The 26,168-nt window shown below is 41.7% G+C and overlaps 1 protein-coding gene across 1 annotated transcript in view; it reads left to right on the top strand.

Moving 5' to 3' along the window:
- The first annotated feature begins 24,850 nt into the window (after positions 1-24,850).
- Positions 24,851-26,168, top strand: part of KIAA1549 (KIAA1549 ortholog) — a 126,717-nt gene continuing 125,399 nt past the window's right edge. Inside the window, exons 1-2 of the mRNA XM_046668951.1 lie at positions 24,851-24,906; positions 25,882-26,155. Coding sequence (XP_046524907.1) covers positions 24,851-24,906; positions 25,882-26,155 — 330 coding nt within the window. The remainder of the gene's footprint in view (positions 24,907-25,881; positions 26,156-26,168) is intronic.

Below are 26,168 nucleotides of genomic sequence, written 5' to 3'. Positions count from 1 at the left end.
CCCTCTCTGCCCTCCTGGGCTGCTCAGCTTCATGAAGATACCCTCCCAATTGCTTTTGCTCCTCAGTGTGAGCTTTCCCACAGGCTGGGAGGTAACTCAGAGAGCAAACATGTTCCTGAAGAGGCCTGCTCCCTCCCCACTCTGCTCTCAGGTCCATGCGTGGTCTTGGTCCCTAGGTTGCCACAGTTGGGGGAGGGAGAGTAGATCTCCTTACCTCCTTCTACTTCCTCCCAGAGGGTCCAGCACCTCACCTTCAGACGTATGGCTGCATGGGTCTCTCAGACATCCATTGTGTTGTGTGCATGTCCTCTGTTGGTTTATGAATATCCTTTTTCTTGTATCTTAGAGGGGAGAGTCTAAGGGAAGAGCTCACTCGGGGATGATGCTGACGTCAGTCTCTTGATGACTTTTATTCTGACTACTGGGTACTCTGGGTACTGGTTAATTCCTCTCAATGGTTTTACCTATTAGCCTTGACTCTGGCCATGGATCATACAGTTCCTGCAAACAAGGCAAGCAGTATTTGTTTTAAAATATAGATTTTGTTTCTATTCAGGTATGCTGAGGCCAACAGATCAGAAGATTGCCATTGCAAAGATAGTATATTGCTCACAATTCCGAAAAGGAGGGTGCAAGACACACCATGCAGAGCCGTGTGAGAGAGCACCAAGGTTGGTCACAGGTAGAGAGAGAGAGAGAGGGAGAGAAGGAGAAAGAGATGGAAAGAGAGGGAGGGATAGAGAGAGAAACAGGAATGGGTGAGCTGGCTAAGCAGCTTTAGGACTGATCAGTTTGAATAACTTCAGTGGGCTCTAAGGTGTAGGGGCTGCCTCTAGTTGTCTGATGCCTAGCCCTGGGGTGGTTAGGGCAGAAGAATAGTGTTAGAGCAATAAAGCAGGAGGTAGGAAAGGTGTGGTCTCTGAGTTGGTTAGTTTGCATACAAAAGGCAAAAGAGAGGAGAGGAGGGGCAGGAGGTTGTTTTCTATCTCCAGGAATCCTAGGAATCCTCTAATCCTGGGAGGGGCAGTCCCTCCTTAGTCTGCAAGGCCTCAGATGTCAAAATCTCAGATACAGAAACTAAAAAGCATGGTTAATACAGTATTTTAAATACATTCAGCCTTTCATAGGCAGGTCTTAGCATTAGTCATCCACTCACATCCGATACTAGGTGATATATTGGTGGTCACTTCACCCTGGATTTGCTGCCTGGTTATCCATAGTAATAACATATGACATTTACTGAGCACCTATTACGTGCCAGCACAGTAAAGGCACCTATAATGATAGATTGGTTGGAAAAATGGCCTAATACTCTACCCCTCTGCATATCTATGTCCTTTGCAATGTGACTTTGTAGCTCCTCTCATCAAAAGATGGAGTTTCTTGGGGCCAGCCCAGTGACATAGAGGTTAAGTTTGCGCACTCTGCTTCAGCAGCCCAGGGTTCACCATTTTGGATCCTAAGTGCAGACCTACACACTGCTTATCAAGCCATGCTGTGGCATGCATCCCACACATAAAGTAGAGGAGGATGGGCACAGATGTTACCTCAGAGCCAGTCTTCCTCAGCAAAAAGAGGAGGATTAGCATCAGATGTTAGCTCAGGGCTAATCTTCCTCAAAAAAACCCAAAAAAGATGGGTTTTCTTTCCCCACCCCTTAAATCTGGGCAGGCCGCATGACATATTTTGATAAATAGAATGCAGAGGAAATGACGGTATGTCTGTTCCAAGCCTAGGATTCCAGAGGCCTTGGACACTTCCATTCATTCTCTTGGAACCCTATGTGAAGAAGCCTGGACTGTCCTGCTGTAGGATGAGAGATCACATGGAGGACAATCCATTTGTCCTAGTTGAGTCCATCCTAGACCAGCCTCTAGCCTGCTGTCCCACAAACATGTGAGAGAGCTTGGTCAAGATTAGCAGAGCTGCCTACTTGACCTGCAGTTTACCATTAGTGCATGAGCAAGCCAGGACCAAAAGAACTGCCCAGTCAACCTCTAAATTTGTGAGCAATGATAAATGCTCTGTTTCAGCATTCCTGTGGGTTCATTTGTTTTTCTAAATGAGTAGATACATTGTATACATATATATATATATATATATTTGTTGTTGTTATATATTTTATTTTTAAAAGCTGATAGAACTATATGATTTTTTAATAAAGACTTTATTTTTTTAGAGTTGTTTTAGTTTTATAGCAATATAACACCATTTGATCATGGTGTATAATTCTTTTTATACTTTTTTGGATTTGATTTGTTAATATTTTGTTGAGGATTTTTGCATCTATGTTCATGAGGAATACTGGTCCGTAGTTTTCTTTTCTTGTAATTTCTTTGCCTGGTTTGGGTAGTAGGGTAATGTTGGCTTCATAGAATGAATTAGGAAGTATTCCCTCTGCTTCTATCCTCTGAAAGAGATTGTAGAGAATTGGCATAATTTCTCTCTTAAATAAGTTTGGTAGAATTCACCAATGAATCCATCTGGGCCTGGTGCTTTCTATTTTGGAAGGTTATTGATTCAATTTCTTCATTAGATAAGTGCTGATCTATACGATCTTTAAAAAAATTACCCAGATGTACTACTTTGCTAAACACGATAAAAAAATTTTTAATGACATGAATTTTAAAAAAACAGAACAAAATTCTAACTATGCTGGCAGTCACTGTCTACTGAGCATGATGAATGGGATATTCAGAAATAGGACATGGAGATTTATCCCAATGATTCCCCTTCTGCAATTCAATAAAGATCATCCTGATACTTGGTAATTGCTAGTGGAAGTTTTCAGCAGGAAAAGAATCCTGTGCAAGTAGGTGGCATGAGAAGCAAGTTCTCATTTGCCACCATTTTGAGGAGACTAGGCTTTTCTTAAAAGGAAAAGAACTGAAAACATTTTCCTTAACAACATTTACCTCACCAAAATGAAGCTAACTGCTAAACTTTGCTTCTTGCTTCCTATTTCATTTAATTAAAAAAAAAATTTTTTTTTTTAGATTTTATTTTTTTCCTTTTTCTCCCCCAAGCCCCCCAGTACACAGTTGTATATTCTTCATTGTGGGTCCTTCTAGTTGTGGCATGTGGGATGCTGCCTCAACATGGTTTGATGAGCAGTGCCATGTCCGTGCCCAGGATTTGAACCAACGAAACACTGGGCCACCTGCAGCAGAACATGCGAATTTAACCACCCGGCCACGGGGCCAGCCCCTATTTCATTTAATTTTTAAAATACTTTATAGATAAAGACACTGATATAATTAATGATGATGTTATTAAGAAAACCAATACATTAAAGATTTTGTTGTTTTTTTTTTTAAATCTCAAAGATCATTCATGTGAATTGAAGGTTTCTAACATGGTTGATGCCCTAAGTATAAATTTACCTTTTCTGAGCCTGTCTCTAAGGTATAATGGATGACCTGTAAAATGCAAACACACTTTTTTGTAGTATCTAATGGAACTGACAAAATCCTTTAAAATACCAATGAAAGCATCTAAAACAAAAACTTCAGCATCAAAAGTCAGTAGAAAAACACTCAGCGAATAATGAAGAAAGGGAAAAAAAATAGCCCGAGACCAATCAAAAAAAGTTATAGTACAAGAAGAGCAAAACTGAGCCAGCCCTGATGGCCTAGTGGTTAAAGCTTGGCGCTTACCGCTTCAGCGGCCCAGATTCACTTCCTGGTCGTGGAACCAAACCACACCACCCGTCTGTCAGTTGCCATGCTGTGGTGGTGGCTCACATAGAAGAACTGGAATAACTTACAACTAGGCTATACAACCATGCACTGGGGCTTCGGCGGGGGAAAAAAGAAAGAGGAAGATTGGCAACAGATGTTAGTTCAGGGAAAATCCTTCCCTGAAAAAAAAAACACAAGAGCAAAACCAAAACCAATTGTAGAAAAAGAAATTCCAAGCAGAATGTTATGACCATTTGGGATCTCATGAAGATACTAGAGAAAAAGCAGATTAGGATGAAAAACTATTTCAGTACATTTGTGAGTGCTATAAAAATTAAGATAATACTTAATTGTTTTATGCTTATTAAAAGTATAAAACTATGGAATTAAATTTACAGTACAGCCAATCAGTAATGCCAAAGATTAATTGAAAAATCAAATCCAAGATACAGAAAGATGGAGTAAAGGAGTTATAATATTACCAGCAAAATTACTGACCTGGGCAATAGAGCACAGAACTACAACCACAGATTAAAAAGAATTTCTGAGGAAGTTCTGGACTAGCAACTTAATCAGGGTTGTAATAAAGGAGCATTTCTTCGAATTGGAAACAAAAATTCAGTTAAGCCAGAAATTCAAAAGTGTACCCAAGGTCTTGTCAAATATTATAATTTAAAACAGTAAACCTGAATAAATATTTTAAATTGTTGAACATTAATAACAAGGAATATTTTAGGCAACTAAGAAGGGGTAGATAACATTTAAAGCAATACCAAATAGAATTATTTTGGACCTTGGAATCCAAATGGAAAGCCACAGAGACTAAAATCAGTATTTTTTTAATGTAATTATTTTATTGAAGTCATATTTGCTTATAACATTGTGTAATTTCAGGTGTACATTATTATAAATCAGTTTCTGTATGGACAGCATCGTGCTCACCACCAATAGTCTAGTTTCTTTTTTCTTTTTCTTTTTTTTTTTGGTGAGGAAGATTCACTCTTAGCTAACATCCATTGCCAATCCTCCTCTTTTTTTTGCTTGAGGAAAAGTAGCCCTGAGCTAATGTCTGTGCCAGTCTTCCTCTACTTTGTAATGTGGGATGCCTCCACAGCATGGCTGATGAGTGGAGTAGGTCTGCATGCGGGATCCAAACCTGTAAACCCAGGCCGCCAAAGCAGAGCACATGGAACATTAACCACTCGGCCGTGGGGCTGGCCCCATCCATAGTCTAGTTTTTGTCTGTCACCATACATATGTGCCCATCTACCCCTTTTGCCCTACCTCTCACTCCCTTCCCCTCTGGTAAACATTAATCGGTTCTCCTTATGTGTGTGTTTGTTTATCTTCCACATGTGAGTGAAATCTTATGGTGTTTGTGTTTGTCTGGCTTATTTTGCTTAGCATAATACCCTCCAGGTCCATCCATGTTGTTGCAAATAGCATGATTTTGTCTTTTTTTTATGGCGGAGTAGTATTCTATTGTGTGTGTGTGTGTGTGTGTCTATAGTTGATGGGCACTTGGGTTACTTCCATGTCTTGGCTATGTGAATAATGCTGCAGTGAACATAGCGCTGCATAAATCTCTTTGAATTGTTGATTTCATGTTCTTTGGATATATACCCAGCAGTGGGATAGCTGAGTCATATAGTATTTCTATTTTTAATGTTTTGAGAGATCTCCATACTGTTTTCCATAGTGGCTGCACCAGTTTGCATTCCCACCAGCAGTGTATAAGGGTTCCCTTTTATCCACATCCTCTCCAACATTTGTTTTTTGTCTTGTTAATTATAGCCATTCTGACAGGTGTAAGGTGATATCTCCTTGTAGTTTTGATTTGCATTTACCTAATAATTAGTGATGTTGAACATCTTTTCATGTGTTTGTTGGTCATCTGTATATCTTCTTTGGAAAAATTTCAGTTCAAATCCTCTACCTGTTTTTGATCAGGTTGTTTGTTTTTTGTTGTTGTTGAGTTGTGTGAGTTCTTTATATATTTTGGAGATGAACCCCTTGTCAGGTATATGATTTGCAAATATTTTCTCCCAGGTGGTGGGTTCTCTTTTCATTTTGTTCATGGTTTCCTTTGCATTGCAGAAGTTTTGTAGTCTGATGTAGTCTCAATTTGTTTATTTTTTATTTTGTTTCCTTTGCCTGAGTAGACATGGTTTTCGAAAAGATGCTGCTAAGACCAATGTCAAAGAGTGTACTGCCTCTGGTTTCTTCTAGGAGTTTTATGGTTTCAGGCCTTACTTTCAAGTTGTTAATCCATTTTTAGTTAAATTTTTATACGGGGTAAGATAATGGTCTACTTTCAGGAAATCAGTATTTTTAAGATACGTAAAGCTAATATGTCTCATCCATGATGAGAAATAGTGATAATTATAATAGCTTCCACTTATTGCTCCTTTACTGTGTGACAAGTGCTGTTCTAAGTCCTTTAGATATACTACCTTGTTTAATTATTGAGTAACAGAGATGAGGTAGATCAAGACTGCCCTTAAACCCTCAGACCTGGGCAAGAGGGGCCCCTGCCCTGGGCCTCTGCTTTAGAAGTTCCTCTCTGTTCATGATTTACACCATTTAGGCCCCAGGGAAATGCTTCCCCATGTCTCTTATCCTATGTCCTCAGCACAAAAGGTGATTGCTTCTGAATGCTGTGCAGGTGTATGGGTTGTACCACTGCCAACACTGGAAACAGATATCGTTTTGGACTTGGCGGAGGATTTCAGTGGTGGAAATGTGTAGGTAAGCAAAAACAAACTAACTTGTCCAGTCCTGCCTTTCAGATAGCATGGACACAGTAGAATCCTACAAAATGATATAGCTTTTCCCAGTAGTTTCCAGTGTCCATTTTCTCTCCTCTTTGTGGTCTAATCAGTGGTTCTGGAGGTGCTCACAAATCATATAGTATTTGCTGCAAGTGCATGTGGCGGCTGGGAAACATTTTGCACTATTAAACAATTTATACTACTTCTCAATATTTATATAGGTTGTTTTCCATGTAATATTTGAGAGACAGGACACTGATTCCTTCCATTAGCAATTACATGCACATTGAATGTGGTATTGAATATAATTTTTATAAAAATATTCTTAAGATTTAATTAAATTTTCAAAAAATTAAGTGGGGAGTTGCACTTCACCTCATGATGTAGAAAGTCACAGGAGAAGACCAGATAACCTACAAAATCATAACTTTTCTTAAACCCATAAGAGAGCTGTGGTCAGAAGTCAGCCAAGTTAACTGAAATCCAGAGAGTGACAAGGTTCTGCAGAGAGAGATGTGACACAAAAACTATTTCAGCTTTGACAGAGGTGAGGGGAAGAGATGGCCCCCATAACATGGGTAAGATGAAATCAGGTATAATTTTAGTGAATTCTTAAAGGCCATGTGGGCTAGCATGTCAATTTGTAACAGGTAATAGCAGAGGAGGACACTGAGAAAGTTACACTGGAACAACCACAACAAGTGGACTGCACTGATTACTAGGTAATCTTCCCCCATCACCCGCTTTCAAAGATGAGATGATCTCCATGTTATAGAAATGTTTATGACCACAACAAAAGATGAGAAGAAATTATAATGCCCAGTTGGACAAGGGGCCTGAAAGCTGATGCTCTCATGCACTGCTACAGGAAGGATATATTGGAAGACAGTTGGTAATATTATAAAAGGTCTTAAAAATACACATGCTCTTTGATCAAATAATTCCAGTTTCAGAAATTTATCATGGGATGATAATAAAATATGTGTAGAGGAATTTAGTTCCAACGTCATTTGTATTTGTTAGGGTCCTGGCAGGGAACAGATTGGCATACTTAAAGTGGATAAGTAGGGAGAATTTAACAAAGGACTCTTTACAAAGATGTGGGAAGGGTTAAGGGAAACCAACAAAGGATGGTGGGGTGCTTGGGCTACCTCTGATGGGGACATCATGCCACCTTCAGCGTGAAAGTGCGACGGGAGGGAGCTGTTACCGGAACTCAGGGAGAGTAGCCATAGGAGAGAAGCTCCCACTAGGTGCGTTCAAGGTCTTATGTTCAAGAGCCCAGCCAACCCAGCCAATTGGTAGCCCTTCTGGGAGGGAGCTGGGGGAATAAACACTCTTGCCTCCCTCCCTTTCTCATTATAAGATTTCTTGCTGATGCTTCCCATTGACCAAACCTGCAGGAATCCAGAAAGCGAGGAAGCCCAATGCCAGAGTCTTGCGAAGGTCAGCTTCCCAAAGCAAACAGCATGGTGGAGAAGGGTAGAGGATGGATGTGGGCTAATAAAAATATCCAGTACAATATTTGGTGCAGCATTGCTTATAATGGTAAAATATTGGAAACCACCCAAATGTCCAACAGTAGGGAATTTGATGAACAACTTATATAGGTTCATATTTTGGAACACAATACCACCATTCAAAATGATGTTTTGGAAGTATTACTTATTAAGGTGAAAAGATGTTTATAATGTTGAATGAAACAAAATATTCTGTACAATCTGATCCCAATTTTCTATCAGTATTATACGTGTGTGTGTGTGCATTCATGCATTTAAAGTGCTTGGAAGAGCATATGGTCTAATGTTAACAGTGCTACTTTTGGGGTGGTGAGATTACAGATAATTTTTATATTCATGACTTTGCTTCTCTGTATATTCTGCTTTTTCTACAATGTGTAATAAAAAATTAAAGTTCTTTTAAGAAAAATGTGAAATATGGCATGATCCCAAATAATTCTGAGTTAAATAGGTGCTATTCTCAACACTGACAAGGAAAATTCCTGAAAAATTCTATTAGAAGCCAATTTCATTTTTGAACATAATTACAAAATTCTTTCTTCTTATTTTTTTAACAAAATTCTTAAGTAAAATTACAGCAAAGAATTGAGCAATAATAATCATCATTGTATATTTAATTAGATGCCAGTTATAAATCTGGGTGACTTACCTGATCCTCTAACTTATTTTCAGACACCACTATGAAGCAGATATTAACATTTCCATTTTTAGGTAAGAAAACCAAGGCTCAGAAAAATCATGCCCAAAGGTACATAGTTATTAAACGATAAATCAGTATTCAAAGTCAGATCTGTTTTCATCTAAATCTGGTGTTCTCAACCACACCATGACTAAGTAGAACTTATCTCCAAATGCAAGACTAGCAGATCACAAAGAAAACTCTGAATATAGTACATAACATCAACAGAATGAGTAGCGAACATCCGATTACATTATAGACACGGCAAAATCATTATATAATATTTACAAGACTCTTAGAAGCTAGAAACAAGTAGATGCTTCATTAACTTAGTGTCTATGTCTTTAAAAACAAAAGTCAACATCACATTAACCATAAAGTAACTGGCCACTATTATAATTATTTAGCATATTTCTAGAGATTATTGTCATTGCTTTAAGATGGCCAAAAGTGGATGGAAAAAAAAGATCAAAACATTACTATGGTAGCCTGATGGAAATTCAATCATTCATTCAGTAAGTAGTCACTAAGAACCTACTATGTGTACCAGGCACTGTGCCAGGCATTGACCACATAGCGGCAAAGGATAACAATAGCTAACTGTAATGTAGAGTTTGCTATATGCTAGGCTCTTTTCTAAGTGCTTTGTGTATAACAACTCATCCAATCTTCATACAACCCCACGAGGTAGTTACCATTATTGTTGTTCCATTTTATAGATGAGGACACCAAGGCACAGAAGGGCTAAAGTGTCATAGCTAATCAGTGGTAGAACTGTGACACAAATATATATAGACTTGGCTCGAGAGTCTGAGGAATCAACCATTGTGTCAATACCCCTCTCTGAACAAGAAATAATGGTCTTTGTCCTCATGGAGATTATGATTTAGTGGCACAGATAGACATGATACCAAACACAGAATTAAATAAACAGTTTCAAATAGTAGGTGCTAAGAAAGAAGACACTAACGGGAATGCCTTACTTAGGTGGGGACAGGGCATTTAGGGGAGGCTGGGGTGAGGAGAGCCTGTCAGGTGAAGGGTGGGTGAAGGGCTAAGGCCAGAGGGAAAGCCTGTGAAGAGGCCCTGGGGCAGCGCCTGGAAGGATGGTCCCTCTGCCGTAGATATCAGTGCCTATCATGGACCATGTTCAGGACTTATGGCCAATCTGAATAGCGTGATATAAATTGGCACCTTCTATACGTAGTTTAACACATGGCAGCCATCACACCTTTTTTTTCATGGTCTAGAGCTGTGCTGTCCAATATGGTGGCCACTAGCCACATGTAGATATTTAACTTTAAATTAATGAAAATTAAGTAACATTAAAAATTCAGATCCTCAGTCACCCTAGTTACACTTCAAAATGCTTGTAGCCATTTGTGGCTAGTGGCTACTTCATTGGTCAGAGCAGATTTATAGAACAGTTCTGTCATTGCAGAAAGTTCTTCTGAACTGTGTCGGGCTAGAAATTCCTTAATTTGCCCTTTTAAATAGTGGATGAGTTCCACACAGAGCTGTTTGTGGGCAGATAGTTTCATCATCCAGCTTCTCACAATTTTTATCCAGAGCCTATACAATTCAAATTTTGTAAACATATTTTATTGTTTGGAGACTGTCACTTCCTAAAGGGCAGAGATTGTGTTCTTCTTCTAATTCTGTGAAGAGCACTAAATTTAATAAACATTTGCTGATGCCAATTACTGTAGCTTACTGAACGCTGTACAAGACCAAGTTAATATCACGTCTGAAGTGACCTTTTATGTTTTTAAGCAATCTCTGGTTGGTGTTTCATAGTGTATAGCAGAGGAATCCAGCATTTCTTGACATCCTTTGATGTCTGAGAAGTTACTCTATCAGTGTAAGAATGAATAAGTAGGTGCCATGGCACATCCCTTCTGGCCCTGGTACCAAAGAACTGTGGACAAACTTGTGATTAATTAACTAGGTTAATTGTTAATTGGGGACTAGGGAGGGATGAGCTGAGGGAAGAGACTGACTTGGAGCTTAGTTCTTGTACTTCCAAATGGAAGTACTTGGGATGTACTTCCAACTAATTCAACAAGCATTAATTGAGCCCTCCAACCTGACAAGGCACTGGGGAATAAAGAGATGAAAATGAGGAGGTCTCTGCCCTTGAAGAACTTACAGACATATGAAGATTTACTCCGTGTGGTCAATGCAGTGACAGAGGTATCATGGGGACTTACGGGAGCACAGAGGAAAGGCAGTAAACCCAGCTCAGGGAGACCAGGGAAGGCTTCCCGGTGAAGTGATTTCCTGCCCACAACTACAGAAGGCTCAGGAGCAGAGATCTCTCCTAGGAAGGGTGTCCATCTAGAGATTTGAGTGAGGAGGAAGTTTTCTAGAGAAGCAGGGAAATTAGGAACAGATATATAGTTAGTGGGTTTGGCTTTATTTATTCATGTAATTGATCTGAACTCATGACAAGTCGGAAGAACAAAGAACTGAGCTGGACTACTATCATTATTCTCATTCTGAATTTGAGCCAGAATTGATGAGTTTTAGAACACAGTCATATGTGGGTTGGAGTTAGTGGAATGCCAGAGAATGAGGGTGATTCTAAAAACAGCGTTCGCCAACTGTTGCCATGATTCTACTGTGGAGTTTTGCCATGCCTCAGGAGAGCTGCCCGTGGATTTGGGGCTATTGCGGGAAATGACCACGGAGAGTGTGGGCAGAGGACTGAGCCAGTTGATCTGTAGCAGCTTGTGTGTTGGGAGAAGGGAGGTGGGGAGAAGGAGGTGAGGGAAACTGCAACAGAGAGGCAAGGCCTGGAACCTACTTCAGAAATGTTCTTACTTGCCGTTATTGCTGCCAAGCCATGCAAGAGGGACAGACATTTCCAGCCCATCCCAAGGGTCCTGGTTGTAAACGTTGTACCTGCGGTCATAGGTACTTTGAAGCTGTTTCTCCCTCTACTGGCTTCCACTATGACAGGCAGGATTGAGGTAAATAGAGGTAATTCTTTTGTTTAGACCATGGCAGGTCTAAACTCTCTGCTTGCTACATTATGACCATATCCTACTTATTTTCTTTTTTGTACCAAAGTTCGTCTAAATAGCTTTTCCTCCAGTTAGGTAAGTGATCCATCCTGGGCCACATTCTGTTCATTTCTACCTTCTTGCCTGTGCAATTTCTACCTTGGCTTTGTCTTTCTACCTTTCTTTTCTCTACAATATCCTCTCTCTTCTCCTTCTTCCTTCCTTTCACAAGTGTCACCCATTTTTCCCATTGTTTAAGACTAAGCTTGAGCCCCATGTAGTCTGTGAAAATTTCCCTATCTGCTGTAGCTCACCTCATCTTTTCCTTTTCTGGCTTTTTGCATTTATAGTCTGTGAAAGATGACATGAGTGGAGCCATAATAAAATAGAGCCAGAGCAGTCATTTCAGAGGAACTGTCTTGCATGTCTTGTTTTCTTTATCTTCCAAATTGGACCCAACTGCCAATGTTTCAAGAAGTTGGTAAGGACAAGAGTCTCTTGTTTGTAAGGACTGATGAAATTGGACTTTGCTGATGACTGAATCTCAACCAATCAATGAAGTACAAGTCTAGCTTTTTGCCTGATGACTGAATCCCAAGCCAATCTGTGAAGTGCAAACCTAGTTTTACCTCATCTAGCACCAATGAACTCTTCTTTAATACAATTCACCTCATCCTCCCTTTTCCCCGTAAAAACCCTAAGACCTTCTCCTGTAATTGGGACACTATTTGGATTTCTATTGGGTCTGTGCTCTCTAAACTGCAATTCTTTGAGCCCAAATAAACGCTTTCCCTGTTAAACAGGTTTCTGTTTTTGCAGGTTGACATATGGTGTCAGAAGTCGGATCTGAAGCGATCTCACCTTCACAGACTGGCATCCCCTGGAAAAAGGTTCAATACCAAAACCAGCCCCCTCGTGACTAAGCTGCTTTCATGGACAGCCAACTCCTCCGATCATGGGATCTCTCAGGCTTGGACCTCCCTCCCTTTGATTGAGGTTAGTGCCTTTCTTTGGGATCAGTGAAGCCACTTTCACCATCACAACAGAGATTTCTCTCAAGCAAGCAGGGGACTCCCTGGTTACGGTGCCGATGTTACTTTTACTGCGGGAGAGGATTCCGTCAGTAGATAGGTGAGTACTTTGAATTTTGGAGGGGATTCCCTTGGTAAAATTTCTGCTTAGACAAACTTTGCTGTGGGTTAATATGCATATGAGGTAAAAGCTATTGCTAAGGGACATCTTGGAAGATAAAGCCACAAAATTGGTGGGCATGGATTGAGCATTTAAGGACCATTACGGTGCTCACCACCTCAAGAAGGCTCCCACGGTAGGGTAAGTTGGTCATGGAATAGGCTAGATTGATGCTAGGTCACCCACCAACCTCAAGAAAACTTCTGTGCAACAAGGTACACTGTAAAAACATCACACAATCCCCAACCTGCAGTACATTCCTCTTAGGTATTAGTTTGGCGTCAAGAGACCCAAGGCTTAGCCAACCCTGTTAATGTGCATATAAAAAACCCTATTGTCATTCTAAGTTGCACTTTTTCTTTACCAGGGACTTTCATTTTCTAAAGTTTCCAGAGAAGTTCCTCCATTGGGAACTCCAGCTGGTTTTGTGTTTAAGAACTACAGTCCTTCCTCTTATAAATTTTTGTCCTGGTGGACTGATAATACTCAAGGTGATTTAAAATTACAGTGGCCACTTTGGGGCTCCTTTAAGCTTCCAAAAGTTGTCTTTTTGCATACTGGATTTGAGAACCATGCACCAGGCAAATTAAATGTAATCTTTAATTTCTAAAGTGTCAAGCCCTCCACCTTCTGCTACGTCTGCTTAAAAACTATGGTCTCAGAAGCTGTAAATATGCACAAAGAAGAGCAAAATCCTACTAAGCTTATTTCATGTCCGAAGAGCTTGGCTTGGTAACCGTCAGACTGGGGGCCGCAAAACATGGTGAGACAGTAACAAAGATTGCACCTCATTTATGGTCAGATATGGCTGGACAGAAATATAGATTGATCTCCATTTTTGGCTAGGGTCCTACCAAACTCCCACCAGCCTCAGGGGAATTCTGTTGGCCATTAGAAGGAATGTTCCAATTAGGTAAGATTATTTAAGAAGTGCACTTGAAAGCAAAGGCTTCGAAATTCCAAAATAGCCTTATTGAAAGTTTCATTGCAAAAAGCTAATGAAAAATTATGAAATAAGAGGTACCTAAAAGAAAAGACTGTACAAAAGTCCATTAAGTTAATGCCTTTACAGATCCCCCATATCTACCTTCAAAGGAAGGCCCTATATGAGCCCCTCTCAGTGTTAACAAGACTCTGAGAGATTTTCCGGCAAACTGCTACATTACTCCCTTAAACAGCCAAGGGAAAACTAAAATTGAAAATTAATGGAGAACGGGGCCAGCCCCATGGCCGAATGGTTAAGTTTGTGCAGTCTGCTTCAGCAGCCCAGGGTTTTATTGGTTCGGATCCTGGGTACGGACATGGCACCGCTCATCAGGCCATGCTGAGGCAGCATCCCACATAGCAGAAGCAGAAGGACCTGCAACTAGAATATACAACTATGTACTGGGGGGCTTTGGGGAGAAGAAGAAAAAAAAAGAGAGAAAAAAGAAAAATTAATGGAGCTGTTGTTGTTGAACACTGCCAAAAATATTTACTGTCTGTACTGGCTGAAACCTGACAAGGTGTTTGAAAGGATTTAGTAACTGATGATCAGAAATTTGGCCAAATCGGAAGCTGATATTTGGAGGATGGTAGGGATTTTTTTTATAGGCCTTCTTCCCTAAGTTAAAATAGAACTATGTACCCAGAAGCAAATTAGGAATGATGTAGTTTGACAGGTAGATCAACTTATTATATCATTTAAGTTACAACCCCATTTTTTTCTTTTTTTTGATGAGGAATAGTGGCCCTGAGCTAACATCTGTTGCTAATCTTCCTCTTTTTTTTTTTTTTCCTCCTCAAAGTCCCAGTACCTAGTTGTATATCCTAGTTGTAGGTCATTCTAGCTCTTCCATGTCGGATGCCACCACAGCATGGCCTGACGAGCATTATGCAGGTCTGCACCAGGATCTGAACCAGCAAAACCCTGGGCCACCGAAGCAGAGGGCGCAAACTTGACCACTCGGCCACAGGGCCGGCCCACAAGCCAAATTTTTAAAATAAACAAATTAGTTTTACTGCGATTATCTTTGGTTAAAAAATGAGGGCAACTGTGGAGAGAAAAATTATGTTGGACCTTTGTAGATGTGAGATTCTAATCCTATTAATTATCTTTGAGGTTGTGTTATATACCTGTGGACTGGACTCCCCTGGCCGAGGGTAGTATCTTTGGTCTCACTGACTGTTCACAGTGCCCTTTTTGGAAAACCTGAACTGACCCTACACGGGATGGTCACCAGCAGATCAGTGTCTGTTGGTACACAGCCTTCTGCTGATCCCCAGTTGTCTTATGCTAATACGACCAGCTCCTGTAAGTCTTATATTCAAGCGTATCATCAGGGTTAAAGAAGCTTTCCTAGATTCCAATTTAAAAGACCCTGTTGATCACAGTCTAGAGGCTGGTGACTGGGTATTCTGAAGCGATATCAAAAGATACCTCTTGAGCCCTGTTGGAAAGGATCTTACCTAGTACTCCCGACCACCAACACTGCTGCAGAACTAGAAGGCCTTGAACCTTGGAGATACACCTCACAGCTAAAGAAGGCTCCACCTGACATCCAGCCCTGTACAAATGCTGGAGACCTCCAAACCAAATTAACTAGGAAGAGAAGCAGCTGACATCTGAGGCAGACAGCTTTCCCCAAATGGCCGGACCAGGCCTGTATCCCTTTTACTTGCTGTTGTTTACCTTATCTTCTCCTTCCCTTTCATGAAAAGACTCTTATCAGCATCTCCTAATCTTACGAAAGGGTGAGATATTTCTGACTCTTGGGTTTGTCATCAGAAGCCTCAGCCTGTATGTAAACCTGGAGAATCTTTTAGTACACTTAATTACCAACCTCTCTGCCATTCCTCCCCTAATTCATTGTACAAAGTGTCTAGAACTTCTTGCCTAACCAAGAAACCTCCAGAGATTTAGGAGGTAACATTTGTAACAGTTGCAAATACCTCTTGTTTTACTTGGGTAAACACCTCTGGCAAGTTAGAGACAGAACTAGACAGAATGTAGGCACAAGCCAAATGGTTACATGCAGTGCCCATTGACATCCTGTGGTTCTTTGATCTCTTTAGCTGGCTGCCCTCAGGCATTGCCTCCTGGTTCAGTTCTATCCTCCAATTTAGACTTAGCATTTTGTTTGTTGTTACAGGAATTCTCCTTCTTGTAAAACTTTGTCTCCTCTGCAAGTTCCATGTTATAAAAACACCACTTGGATAATGGTCCCTTGGTGCTTTGAAATGATTCCAAAGGCTTGTGAAACTTCACAGGAGAAACCTGAAGGAACTGCAGAAGATGTCTGCCCTTGAAAGAACTTGACAGTAGAGCCTTCCTCTGCTCTGGCACTCTTGTTCCTCAAATGTGGCCTAAAACCCCCTGAGGAAACCACTCTCCCTCCTACCTGGGACATGAGGTACCAGGAATGAGCCTTCTTGGTGACAGGGGACCAGTGGTGCTTTGACGCTGATCAGCAATGCTTTCCAGTATTTGATCAGCGATGCCTTTGGAGAAAGATCTTGATCAAAAGACGAAATGTGAAAGATGACAAGAGTGGAGCCATATTAAAATTGAGCCAGAGCAGCCATTTCAGAGGAATTGCGTTGCATGTCTTGCTTTCTTTATCTTCCAAACTGAACCAAACCACCAACATTTCAAGAAGTCACTAAAGATAAGAATATCCTGTTTGTAAGGAGTGATGAAATTGGACTTTGCTGATGACTGAATCTCAAGACAATCTATGAAGTACAAACCTTGTCTAGCACCAACGAATTCTTCTTTAATAAAACTCACCTTATTTTCCCTTTTCCCATTAAAAACCCTAAGCCCCTCTCCTGTAATCAGTACACTGTTTGGGTTTCCGAATTGCAATTCTTTGATCCTAAATAAATGCTTTGCCTCTTAAACTGGTTTCTGTTTATGTAGGTTGACAAGTTCAAATTCTGTCATCTAACACTGAGACTTACAGTGTTGAAGAGGGAGAAATCACTTAGAGACTACATAAGGCCCATCTTGACCCATCATCCTTTATCCTTTCTCTCTTCTCTTGGAGGAAGACATTGCCTTCTTCTAAACATTTTTTTATTGAAAAGACATATATAACAACAACATCAAAGGACAGAATGTCCATAATCTCATTATCTTAATACACCAAATTTAAGTATTGTGCAATTCCATTCCGGTCATACATGTTGTTTTACATCAGTTTGTAAACTATTTTATATTTAGGTTTTTTCCCCATTTAACATTGTAACCCAAACACATCCTTTGTTTCTTCACAGTTATTGTTACAGAAGCATAACATTCCCTCTCATTACTCTACTATAATTTTATCAAGCCACTCTCCTGAGACTGGACACTAGGTTGCTGGCTCTGCCTTTTCGAAAGAATTACAAGTTGCTCTTGATTCTGTTTCCTCTTAGCTCTGAAAATTTACTCTATCAGTTATCCCTTCCTTGCATTTTATTCTCTCACTGTCTTCAGACACCTTCTCTTCTATCTACAGGGATGTTCAGTCCTATCTATCCTATAATATATCCCAGCCCTGCTGTGTATCATTCTCTGTAGCCTCCATTATTTCCCAACCAGGTCATTCTTTTACCCTCATTATTGTCTCTTCCCCTCCCTGTTTCAACAGAAATTCTCTTTTTTGATGACGACATCATCAAGTCAAAGAGATCTTCTCAGTCCTTACTGTCCCTGACGTTGACCATTCCCCTCTGAAATTTCCCTCCAGGCCTTTGGTGACATCACATTTCTGTTGTTTTCCTCAGCTCTCTCTCAGAGGCTTTCTCTATCTTTTTCACTGACTGTTCTTCAGCTTTTCCAAAATGAAGTCCTTTCTCGAGGGCCTATCCTCGGCCCTCTTCTTTTCCTCTCTCCTCTCTTCCCAGGCACAGTCATTTCCTCTCACATCTTTAGCTAATAATTCTGTGCCAATGATTTCCATATTCGTATTTTTAGCCCTACCTGCCTTGTCTCCCTATCCTGAGGCTCATCTTCTCCACCCACGGCTGTGCCAACATTGCTCCCCGGGTGCTGGCCCAGCTCCTCACTGCCAGTGCTTTCAGCACTCAACGCTGCTTCTTTGCCCTTAAGCCAGCCTCTCCAGCTGACTTCCTTTTATCTATCCTTGCATATGTGGCCTCAAAACCTCTGAATCATCTTTTATTCTTTTCTCTCCTCATATTTCATCAGTTGATTTAACATCCAGAATGTGTCTCATCCATTTTCTATTTTCCATTCAACTCACAAAATTTTTACTAAAAAAAATTAAATACAGAAATAGTAATGCCTTGTGTTAAAAATTCATATGATGTAATATTATTGTAATCAGATGTATTAATATATAGAGTAAAAAGCGAATGTTCTTCTTCATAAAAGAAAAGATTCCTCTTCACATATTTACTTCCTAACCCCTCTCTAAATTATATTTCTTTTTCCAGTGATAATTGCTGTTTATACACATACTTTTTATAAAAGTGGATTTACAATTACAGTTTTTTTCCTTTAATGGGATTACACTATATAGTGTCTTGCTTTCTTCCTTCCCCCATGTAATAGATAGATCTTTCATGGAACAGAATAGAAAGTCCAGAAATAGACCTGTTACCAAAACCAAAGTGGGTTCACCTCCTTGTGAGTCAAATCAGACTCTCCACCAGAAATAAGTTGTGTCACAAAGTAGGGTATATTTGCTGCAAAGAGGAGACCATGAGGAATCACTTCCAAAGTCATGGCATCCCCAAACAAAGGGAAGCAGGGACATTTATTTCAGGTGGGGAATGAATATTCAAATGGAGAGGTGGGTATTAGCTTGCGCAGGCTCAGTTGGAAAACATGCTTCCATATACACTGCAGGTTACGGTAATAAGGCCTAAGCTCCTCCTGGAGAGATCTTAGCATTAAAAATAAGGCAAAAGTCATAGGTGTAGCTCTGGTGGTGAGGCTTGGTCTGCTTCAGGGAGGTTGGTGATTGCCTCTCCTTAACATAACAAAAGGAAAAAAAACACTTTGGAAAAACAGTTAAATCTTCCAAACCCACCCTTGAGTTCCTTGCGGGCAACTAGTCAGTGGCAGACCCACACATACATGGCAATTAATTTTGAGAAAGTACACAGTCAATTCAGTGGAGAATAGTCCTTTCAACAAATGGTGCTATAACACCTGGGCATCATACAGAAAAAATTAACTTTAACCCTTATCCTGCAAAATATATAAAAGTTGACTCAGATGGATCATAGAGCTAAAAATAAGAGCTAAAGCATTACATTTCTAGAAGGAAACATAGGAGAAAATACTTGTGGCCCTGTGTCTAAGACCTTGTCTTAGATAGGACACAAAAAGTGTGAGGCAGAAAAGAAAGAAAAATTAAAAACTGGACTTCAGGGATTGGCCGGGTGGCACAGTGGTTAAGTTCCCGTGTCCTGCTTTGGTGGCACAGGGTTCTCCAGTTTGCATCCCAGGTATGAACCTATGCACCACTTGTCAAGCCATGTTGTGGTGGCATCCCACATATAAAGTAGAGGAAGATGGGCACGGATGTTAGCTCAGGGCCAGTCTTCTTCAGCAAAAAGGAGGAGGATTAGTGGCAGATGTTAGTTCAGGGCTAATCTTCCTCAAAAACCAAACCAAACCAAACCAAACAAAACTGGACTTCATTAAAGTTAAAAACTTCCACTTTTTGAGAGATACTTTTAAGAGAATGAAAAAAGCTAGGGACTAGGAGAAAATATTTGCAAAACACTTATCTGAAAAAGTATTTGTATCCAGGATATATAAAGATACTTACTATTTGATAATAAGAAGGCAAACAATCCAATTATAAAATGAGTAGAAGATTTGAACTGACACTTGACCAAAAGAGAAATATCAATGGCAAATATGCACATGAAAAGGTGCTCAACATCATTGGTCATTAGGAAAATGTGTAAGACCACAAGGAGATATCACTACATACCAACTAGAATGGTTCAAATTAAAATCACTGAAAAACCAAGTGCTGAGAAAGGTGTAGCACAACTGGAACTCATACATTGCTGGTGGGAATATAAAATATATATCCACTTTGGGAGACAGTTTGGCAATTTCTTATAAAGTTAAATATACATTTACCACATGACCTAGCAGTTCAACTCCTAGGCATTTACCTGAGAGAAATGAAAACAAATGTTCACTCAAAGACCTGGAAACAAATGTCTATAGCAGCTAGCTGTATTCATAATACCCCCAAACCAGAACAAAACAAAACAAAAAACTGAAAACAACCCAAACGTCCACTAGTTGGTGAATGGCTAAACAAATTGTGGTATATCCATTTAATGGAACACTAGTTAGCAATAGGAAGGAACAAATTTCTGATACATACAACAACTTGGATGAATCTCAAAGATATTAAGTTAAGTAAAAGAAACCAAGTACAAAAGGCTACATACTGTATCATTCCACTTACATGAAATTATTGGAAAAGCAAAGCTACAGAAACAGAAGTCACGTCAGTGGCTGCCAGGGCTTGGGGGAGAGGCAGGATTAGATTGCAAGCTGGCACAAGGGAACTTTTAGGGCAACAGAAATGTTCCATGTCTTGACTGTGGTGATGGTTACAGGATTTCATATCTTTGTCAAAACACATTGAACTGTATACTTTTAAAAAGGTGAATTTTATCTGATTGAATTACCTGTCTGAATTAAACCTTACTAAAAAGGAAAAGAAAAGAAAGAAAGAGGGGAAAAAGTAGGAAAGAAGTAAAGAGAGAAAGAAAGAAACACAAAAGCATCTATATATTTTGAAGTGGAATTTTCTGCACCAGATAGTGAGCTGATTTTAAATTTTGATAGATAAGGCCAAATTGTCTTCCAAAATGGCCATACCAATTTACACCTCCACCAGTAGAACCTAAGAGTGCCTATTTCTCCACACTCTGGCACAAATAGATATAATCAATTTTTCAAAAGTTCTATTTATGGTGAAAAATGTTCTGATCCTTGATACTTCTTGCACACAGTTAAGATCTTGTCCTAATTGGTCTCTCCACTGGCAGACTTTTCTCTCTCCAAATCATCTTATACATTGTTAATACAGTAATCCTTCTTGTGCTTAGTTCTAATAATACCTCAAAAAAAGTCATTAATGACACCATTGCCTACAAAATTAAGTCTACACCCTTTAGCCGGATATTTGAGTCTTTGTTCTACCCAAGCTGCCCTTTCTCTCTTCTCTACCTCTTTAAGTATCTGTTTTATCATTTTTAGTAGAAAGGTTGACTCTTAAACTTCTAGCTCACTGGTTCTTACTCCTATTTTTCCCCCCCCCAGCTTTACTGAGGTACGACTGACATATAACATTGTGCAAGTTTAAGGTACACAATGTAGTGATTTGATACATTGTAAAATGTTTACCACAATAAGGTTAGTTTGTGCCTCCTGTAATGACCATTTTGTTGTTGTTACGGTGGTGAGAACTTAAAGCTCTACTCTCATAGCAACTTTCAAGTACACAATACAGTATTGTTAACTGCAGTCACCATGCTGTATGTTAGATCCCCAGAACTTATTCATCTTATAACTGGAAGTTTGTACCCTGTGACCAATATCTCCCCATTCCACCCGCCTCCCCCGACTGCCGCCCCAGCCCCTGGTAACCACCAGTCTACTCTCTGTTTCTATGAACTCGATGTTTTTAGATTCCACAAATGAGTGGAGATCGTACAGTATTTGTCTTTTTCTGTCTGACGTTATTTTTCTTAGCATAACGCCATTAAGGTCTATCCATAAGGGCTAAAACACAAGAGCTAAATGTTTCCAATTACAGGATTTCCTTCTTTTTTTGTGGTTAAACAATATTCTCTCTATACACTACATTTTCTTTATCCATTCACCCCCTGATGGACACATAAGTTGTTTCCATGTCTTGGCCATTGTGAATAATGCTGCAACGAGCACAGGAAGGCAGATATCTCATCACAATAATGATTTCCTTTGGATAAATACCCAGAAATGGGATTACTGGATCATGTGGTAGTTCTATTTTTAATTTTTTGAGGAAACTTCATACTATTTTTCAATGGGTTTTTACTCCTCACTGCACATCAGACTCCTAGGGAGCCTTTCAAAGACATGCTTGCCCAAGCCTTGGCTGCAGAGATTTAACTTAAGTGGTCTGAGGTATGGCCTGGGGGTGTCTTTTTGTTTTGTTTTTTTGGAGTCCAGATGATTCTAATATGCAGCCAGAGTTGTGAACCACTGCTCCCACTGACTCAGTACCCTAGCTAGATAAATCCCCTGCTTTCCTGCCTTGATGCCCCTGTTCATACCACCTCTCCTCCATCTGGAAGACCTGTCCTGTCCCGTTTAGCTGTCCAAATCCTCCTCATCCTTTAGACTGGCACCTGAGCTAACAACTGTTGCCAATCTTTTTTTTTTTTTTCCTACTTTTTGTCCCCAAATCCCCCCAGTACATAGTTGTATATTTTTAGTTGTGGGTCCTTCTAGTTGTGTCATGTGGGACGCCACCTCAGCGTGGCCTGATAAGCGGTGCCGTGTCTGCACCCAGGATCCCAACCAGTGAAACCCCAGGCCACTGAAGTGGAGCGCACGAACTTAACCACTTGGCCATGGGGCCGGCCCCCCTCCTCATCCTTTAGGGACCCCACAAGGCCCACTCATGTGCAACTCCACAGTGAAACTTTCCTTGATCTCTCCTATCAAATATGATTTCTCCCTTCTTTGAACACATTGTCACTTCCTTTGAACATTTATTAGGTTCTGCTTTGCAACATAGTTATTTTTTTAAACTTATTTTTCCTTAAGATTGTAAACTCTTTGAAAAAACTGTGGCGAGTTAATCCTGCTCATCACTGAGCACATTGCTCTGTGGGCACTTACTCGTAGGGGCTCAGGAAATACTTTCTCAATTTTTACTCTGTTCTAGCTTCTTCTCCACTTTGCACAGTTGCTACCTCTGCCTGGAACCCCTTCCTCAAATATGCCCTGGGCTCAGCGTCACCTTATTCGAGTGATCACCCTGACCACTCTATTTGACACAGTAGCACTGTCCCGCCCCACACCCTGCCTCGTCTCTGTTACTCTCCACATAGCTGTCATCAGCTGAATACTCATTTCTTTGCTGATTGCCCTTCTCCTCTCACTAGAATGCAAGCTCACTGAGACAGAAGCTCTTGTTTTGTTTGCTGTTGTATCTCAAGGGCCCACTGCAGTGCCCGGCATATAGTAAGAGCCCCAGAAATATTCACTGAATTTAATGAATGAACTTTATGGACATTTATCTTATTTTGTATGATCCTTATAACAACCCACAGCTAAGCAAGGTAGGCATAATCAAGCCCATCATCAGATAAGAACAACTGAGGTTTGAGAGTCTGGATAAGGCTTTGACCCAGGATGACAAACTTTTCTGTGACACACCAGAGCTCAGGACTCAGCTGTTCTGAGTCCTGGTCCGGGGTTCTCAGTACTACCCCCTAGCAGCTTCAGTCATCCTCTCACTATTCAGTGTGTCAGTCTTTCCTCCCAATTCCTATCCAGGCCCAACGGTAAGAATTGAGGGGCCCAGGTCAAAAATACAAATGCAGGCTCACATACCCTACAATGCAACATCAGAAAATTACATGCTAAGCAAGCAAACTATTAAATAAGATATGTCTATCCTTCTCCCTTGACAAATATACCTTCATAACAACTTCATAGTTGCATTCCCAAAAGCAGCATTCTCAGACTGCTTGGAGTTCTGAGCAGGAATATGGCAGTGAAGTTGCCACATGGAGATGGAGCTTGTTCTGCCTTCTCTTCCCACCCTGGTCGTTTGCTTCCCTCCTTTAGGCTTCATGTGCTCCTCTCACCCACCTGCATGTCCAAGTTCTACTACTCCCCTGCACACAACTACCCTTGGCCACCCCTTGGAACCGGACACTCTATCTGGTGGCTCACCCTTTGGGAGGAAGAGGCCACTCAGGCCCTGGAAGTGAGCCTGGGGTGAGGGGGCAAGGAATTCTGGAGTCCTGGCTACACAACCATGGGGGAAAGCAGGCTCCTGGTGGCGTGTTCCCTGGCCTCTTGGCCTCCTTGTCCCACAGGGGAGAGGAGCAACTGGAGGAGGCCCAGAGTGCGGCCATCCAAAGCTGGGGCCCATTTTGTGTAGGTCTAAGGGGGGACTGATCCTACCTCTCCTCCTTCCCAAACCAGACTGTAAGCCTTTTGATGACCAGGCTAATTCTCCCCTCCCTCAGAGCTTGTGTGGCTTAACTAGAAAATGGATGAGAATTCTAGTTGGGTCTGAGCCCTAGGTAAATAAACAAACCTCTCTGGCTTGTTTATCTATAAAATGAGAATTAGATGAGATGATCTCTAAAATCGCTTCTTTAATCTTCTTTCCTATCCCCCCACAGCACTAACAGGTCACGGCAGGTGCTCGGAAGTGTCCCCTCGCTTTATTTGTTGCATAATTTGGTACGAATGCCCCAAGGCCTTGTCTTAATCCCGTCTCTTCTCAGACACAAATGCGTGCAGGTGCGTGTTTATACGTATACGACTTCAGAGCTCGGAGACTATGGGGCCCTAGGGATCTCGCTTTCCTTAGAGAGTTGGTGACCTTGGGTCATTTGTATTACCTTGAGGTTGCGATTTTTATTTCCAACTGATGTCAGTCCCTTCTTCATGGATGGGCAAACACTTCATTTTCCTTGAATTGGCTGAGAATTGAAAGGGAGCATCCTTTCTCTGACACTCGGGGTTCTAGTGTAGTAGGAGTTTACTGGAGGCTGGGGCCAATTCTGAAAGGCAGAACCTCTTCACTGGGCAAGCGGAGGTTCTAGTCCAAATCAACAGACGTATAAGGAGGGTTTATTGGTGCTACAGGAATCCTAAGCAGGACGGCATGGTCTTCTAACTTCATATTAATTTGACTGGAGATGTAAGGCATAAATTTATAAAAGATAAAATAATATAACAGGGCAAGACAATTTAAGAATCCCTGCAAGCCTGTGGTTTGTGGTCAAATGAAGCATTTACACCATGAGTTCAGAGAATGAAGAAAAGTGTGAAGACGAAGTCCCAGATCTAAGGCCCTGGTATTTGGGGACTAGACACGCCGGTACAGGCAGTGTCTCCACATAGGTACTCACCCGGATTTAACAAACTGGAGGTGAGGCATGCAAAGCCTTCTGTTGGGGGGCAGAGAAGATCAGTTGCTAAGAACAGGGATGGTTTCTGATGAAGAGGCATAATAATATACAAAACAAATTAGGGACGTCAACAAAAGCTATCTTGAACCTTTATTCTCAATTATCTCCCTTGAAACTAACAGGCGGGTACTTACAGAAGGGTGTCTCAGCCCTGTTCTGAGGAAGAGCTATTACCGATTCTCCAATAATCTGACCTGGAGCAGGGCAAGACGCCTGGATGGGTTGGAGCCGCAAGGCAGGGGCTGGCAGGGGAACCCGACTGGAGAGCAACGTGGGTCCCTTTGTCAGTGTAGACGATTCACATTTTCCACTGTCCACTATAATTTCCCGGGCAATAAGATAGCGTCCCCACCTCACACCTTTTGTATCCTGTCTGGTGCAAACACTCCTACGGGATGCAAAGATCCAAAATCGCCAATTTCACATTCCAAGCCCTTTAAACCACCAGGCGTCTTCAGAGTTCGCTGCCGGGCACACAGCAGGTCCTCGACAAACGTTAGCTCCCTTCTTCGCTTTCCTCATTTCCCCCGGGAACTCTAATCCCTAAAGGCTAATTCTCTGACCTTCTCTGCACCCCACAAGAGCACAGCTTTCCCTGAAAGGGCGTGGACGTGCTTCACTCCGCTCCGCTTCCGTTCGGTTCAGCAGGCGCCTCCTGAAGGCCTACTACGTGCGGGGGTGGCGGGCCTCCCAGGCCCAGCGCGGCCTGTCCCGCGTTTCCCAGGGACCCGGGCAGGAGGCAGAAGCTCAGGAAGGGAGGAAGGCTGGCTAGAGCCCTGCGCGGCTTTCCTCGCCCCCTTGCTGCACGCCGGCCTCCTTGGGAGGGAGCCCGACCTTTCCTCCGCTTTGTCCCCTCGGCAGCCCCGGAGGCTGTCACACACGCAGGCGCCCCGCCCACACCTGCTGCCCCGCGCAGAAGGCAGCGGAGCGGAGCCGGAGCGAGGGCCCGCCGCCCGGGCCTGGCCAGGCTTTCCGGCTCGGACCCCTCCTCGCGGGCCTCCCTCCCCGGGCGCCCCCGGGGGCGAACGCGCGCGTCCCAGGGCGCCGGGCCCCGGCGTCGGCTGCGGGTCGGGGCAGCGCGGGCCGCCGGCCGGGCCCAGGCCTCCCGCGTCCCCCCGGCGCCCCCTCCCGGGAGGCGGGTCCTGGGG

Source organism: Equus quagga, chromosome 8 (assembly GCF_021613505.1).
Source record: "Equus quagga isolate Etosha38 chromosome 8, UCLA_HA_Equagga_1.0, whole genome shotgun sequence".
Taxonomy (NCBI): Eukaryota; Metazoa; Chordata; class Mammalia; order Perissodactyla; family Equidae; genus Equus; species Equus quagga.
Note: the sequence above shows the minus strand (reverse complement) of the source record. Positions and strands in the feature narration are given on the sequence as shown.